The 3,948-nt window shown below is 41.3% G+C and overlaps 1 protein-coding gene across 1 annotated transcript in view; it reads left to right on the top strand.

Annotated features, from left to right (window-relative positions):
- Positions 1 to 1,197: 1,197 nt before the first annotated feature.
- The window catches only part of LOC131061444 (subtilisin-like protease SBT1.7), a 2,917-nt gene continuing 166 nt past the window's right edge, over positions 1,198 to 3,948 (top strand). Inside the window, exon 1 of the mRNA XM_057995141.2 lies at positions 1,198 to 3,948. This exon is cut by the window's right edge and continues 166 nt beyond it. Coding sequence (XP_057851124.2) covers positions 1,535 to 3,865 — 2,331 coding nt within the window. The 5' untranslated portion in view covers positions 1,198 to 1,534 and the 3' untranslated portion in view covers positions 3,866 to 3,948.

The following is a 3,948-nucleotide window of genomic DNA, read 5'->3' as shown; positions in this document are numbered from 1 at the left end:
CAAAAAAAATATAAATTTTAAAATAAAATAATATAAGTTAAAAAAATATTTATATCTACAAATGAAACTATTAGCTCACCCGGTCGTGGATCGCAACTTAAGGCGTGGGTATGCTCCCCATGGTCTTGAGTTCGAGTCCCCGGCTGTGTTAACTCTGTGTGTGTTGCTACCTTGTGAGTGGGTTGTACACACTGGGGGATTAGTCTTGCTTCGGCAAGGACACCTCTAGATTCCACGATAGTGAATATAAAAAAATATAAGATTTATTACATTTTTCAAAGTGAAAAATATATATTTTTTTCAAAATAGATGTCATAAAATAAAATCATTTTTAATTAAAAATAAAAACGATGTTTCTAATATGTAAATGAAATAAAATATTTGTTAAATAGATTAAATAATTTTATCTTTTTTTAATCAATTTACATTGATTTAGCCGTCTATTTGTGTTTTTCTTCAAAATAATATTTTCTTCCATTAAATTACAAAACCTTACTTCATTATAATCTCTTTTTTTTAAATATTTACACCTTTTATAAATATATCTCTTATTCCAAAAAAATAATGTACAAGGAATAATTTATTTTCTAATTTAAAAACTAAAATAAGATATTAAATTATTTAAATAAATTATTTGCATAAAACTTTGGTACTCTTCATATAGCTATATGTACTTGAAATATGAAATAAATAATATATATAAAATAATATTAGATATATTAAATTCATCTAAAAAAATAGTGAGAGACATGAAAAACGTATTTAAGATATTTCTTCTAATTTATCATTATAAATATATCTATTAATTTTAAAAAACATAATACCAAATTTGAATATAATTAAATAACCTTCAAATCAAATAGAAAAGATCTATTATATTAAAATTCTCTACACAAAAGCAATCAATTACCTTTTTGTCCAAATAAATTTAATAATCTCTATATAAAAACCATAAAACATTGTTAACCTAAACAAACTTTAAAACAAATCATACAAATATTAATTTTTTATTCTACTTTGTTAACCAAGTCAAAAGAATAAATTTTCTTCCTAAATAAATTATAAATATAAATAGATACAGCCGTTTTAAAGAAACCATGACTTTGACTCTATTTAAAAAGTGACAAAACACGCCTAAAATATATTTAAACAAAAAAGTATACGTTGATCCACTGAAAAAAATGCTTTGTAGAAAAAGATCTGTCAACTCTCTTTACCAAATAAAGCAGCAAATGGTGGACTGTATGGATGGAATATACATATTTTATACAATAATCGACGTAGTGGAAGTCGTGCGCATGGGAATCCGGGTATTTTTAGATGGGCGCAGGCAGACCAGTGTGGTCAGACACAGAACCAATCTATTATTATAAATATACCCCTGCTAAGGGCATTTCTGTAATCAATTAGGTACAATTCTATTTTAGAGTCGTTGGAAACTGCAGTGTGGAAGCAGTAAAACAACAGTAAACATGCTGTAAGATTTGCATGAGTTGAGTTCTGGGTGTGATCTGATCTTATCTAGGCAAAGAAAATGAAGGAATGGGTATGGATTCTCTACTCTTTAGCGACTGTTGCATCTTGTGCCATTGCAGTGTCGTTCAAAGATGGAGTCGATACCCGGACATATATAGTCCATATGTCCAAGTCCCATATGCCGTCTCTGTTTAACACTCATGAGCTCTGGTACTCATCTCTTGTCAAATCCTTGTCTGTTGACGATGGTGGTGAGTCCCAGAGCCTGCTTTACAATTACGATCAAGTCCTTCATGGGTTTGCAGCGAAGCTCACAGGTGCTCAAGCTGAGGCCTTGGAGAAAATGGAAGGAGTTCTGGCCGTGCATGCAGACAGCGTGTATGAGCTTCACACCACGCACAGTCCACAGTTTTTGGGACTAGAAGGGAATACTGGCGTGTGGGTCGAATCCGAGGGTGCTGATGATGTGGTTGTCGGAGTTCTGGACACTGGAGTTTGGCCAGAGAGTCTGAGTTTCGCCGACCATGGAATGAAGCCCGTGCCTTCGCATTGGAAGGGAGAATGTGAGTCCGGAACGGCATTCAATGCCTCGCACTGCAATAAAAAGCTGATCGGTGCAAGGTTTTTCTGTAGAGGATATGAGGCCACACAGGGGCCTGTAAATGAGGTGAAGGAGTTCAGATCTCCCAGAGATCAGGATGGTCATGGAACACACACGGCCTCAACGGCAGCTGGATCGATGGTGATGGATGCGAGTCTGCTGGGCTATGCGAAAGGCACTGCAAGAGGAATGGCGCCTTCTGCAAGAGTTGCAGTTTATAAGGTCTGTTGGGTTGGGGGATGTTTCAGCTCGGATATTCTTGCTGGTCTGGAAAGAGCCGTCGAAGACGGCGTCAATGTTCTGTCATTGTCCCTCGGCGGAGGGGTCGTTCCGTATTACAGAGACGGCATTGCACTGGGTGCTTTTGCAGCAATGGAAAAGGGAATTTTTGTCTCCTGCTCTGCGGGTAATGCAGGTCCGGATCCCGTCAGTTTGGCCAATGTTGCTCCTTGGATCACCACTGTCGGAGCCAGTACTCTCGACAGAGATTTCCCGGCCTTTGTAGTCTTAGGCAACGGGGCTCGTTATGGCGGTGTGTCTTTATACAGTGGGAAGAGATTGCCCCGGGGGAAATTGCTCCCTCTGATCTATGCCGCCAATGCGAGCAATGGCAAGAGCAGTAGTAGTAATCTGTGCTTGAAGAATACTCTGGATCCCGAGCTACTGAAAGGCAAGATTGTTCTGTGCGACAGAGGAATCAGTGCCAGAGTCGAAAAGGGCGAAGTCGTCAAATCCTTGGGTGCCGCCGGAATGATCCTCGCTAATACTGCAGCCAACGGGGAAGAACTCGTTGCAGACAGCCATTTGCTGCCTGCGGCAGCAGTCGGCAGAAGATTTGGTGACTCCATTAGACACTACGTCACAACGAGCCCAGAACCGAGAGCAACGATAGAGTTCAAAGGTACCATTTTGGGCGTCAAACCTTCACCGGTTGTGGCCGCTTTCTCTTCTCGGGGACCCAATCCCTTGACGCCGGAGATTCTCAAACCGGACGTGATTGGACCGGGCGTGAACATTCTGGCCGCCTGGACGGGATTCGCCGGACCCTCGGAGTTAAAATCCGATACCCGAGTTGTCGACTTCAATATAGTATCTGGAACATCCATGTCGTGTCCTCACGTGAGTGGGCTGGCGGCGCTACTGAAAGGGCAGCATCCGGAATGGAGCCCAGCGGCTATAAGGTCGGCGCTCATGACCACGGCCTACACAGTCGACAACACAAAAAATCCACTCAAGGACGTCGCAACGGGTAACAATTCCACTCCTTTTGATCATGGCTCTGGTCACGTCGATCCTCACAAAGCTCTCACACCAGGTCTGGTGTACGACATGGACATGCAAGATTACATCGACTATCTGTGTGCCCTGAGCTATACTCCACAGCAACTCAGAATCATTGCTAAGACCAATGTGACATGCTCTAAATCCAAATCCGGGCTTCGTCACAGGAATCCCGGGAATATCAATTACCCATCGTTTTCTGTTATGTTTGGAGTAAACCCAAACAAATCCTCTTCTTTTTCTTCGATCAGATACACGAGGACTGTTACGAATGTGGGCACGACTGGTTCGACCTACAGAGTCGCAGTTTCGAGTCCTCCGGGGGTGAGAATAGCGGTGAGACCGAAGACGCTGAAATTTGAAAGGCCGAATGAAAAGCTGTCGTATACAGTGACTTTCATGGCCGCCAGGAGAGTTGCAGTGGGACCTGCAACATTCGGGTCGGTCACATGGACAGATGGAGTACACAAAGTTAGGAGTCCGGTTGCCTTTAGTTGGCACTCATAATGCATCTGTATTTTTGTGTTTATTTTCCCTTTCTATGTTGTCGTGTCTGTAATGTCGTGTCTGTAAGCTGCTGCCACCATTTT

The sequence above is a fragment of the Cryptomeria japonica genome, chromosome 2 (genome assembly GCF_030272615.1).
Source record: "Cryptomeria japonica chromosome 2, Sugi_1.0, whole genome shotgun sequence".
NCBI lineage: Eukaryota > Viridiplantae > Streptophyta > Pinopsida > Cupressales > Cupressaceae > Cryptomeria > Cryptomeria japonica.
The sequence above is the reverse complement of the archived record's forward strand: the minus strand, read 5'-3'. Positions and strand labels throughout refer to the sequence as shown.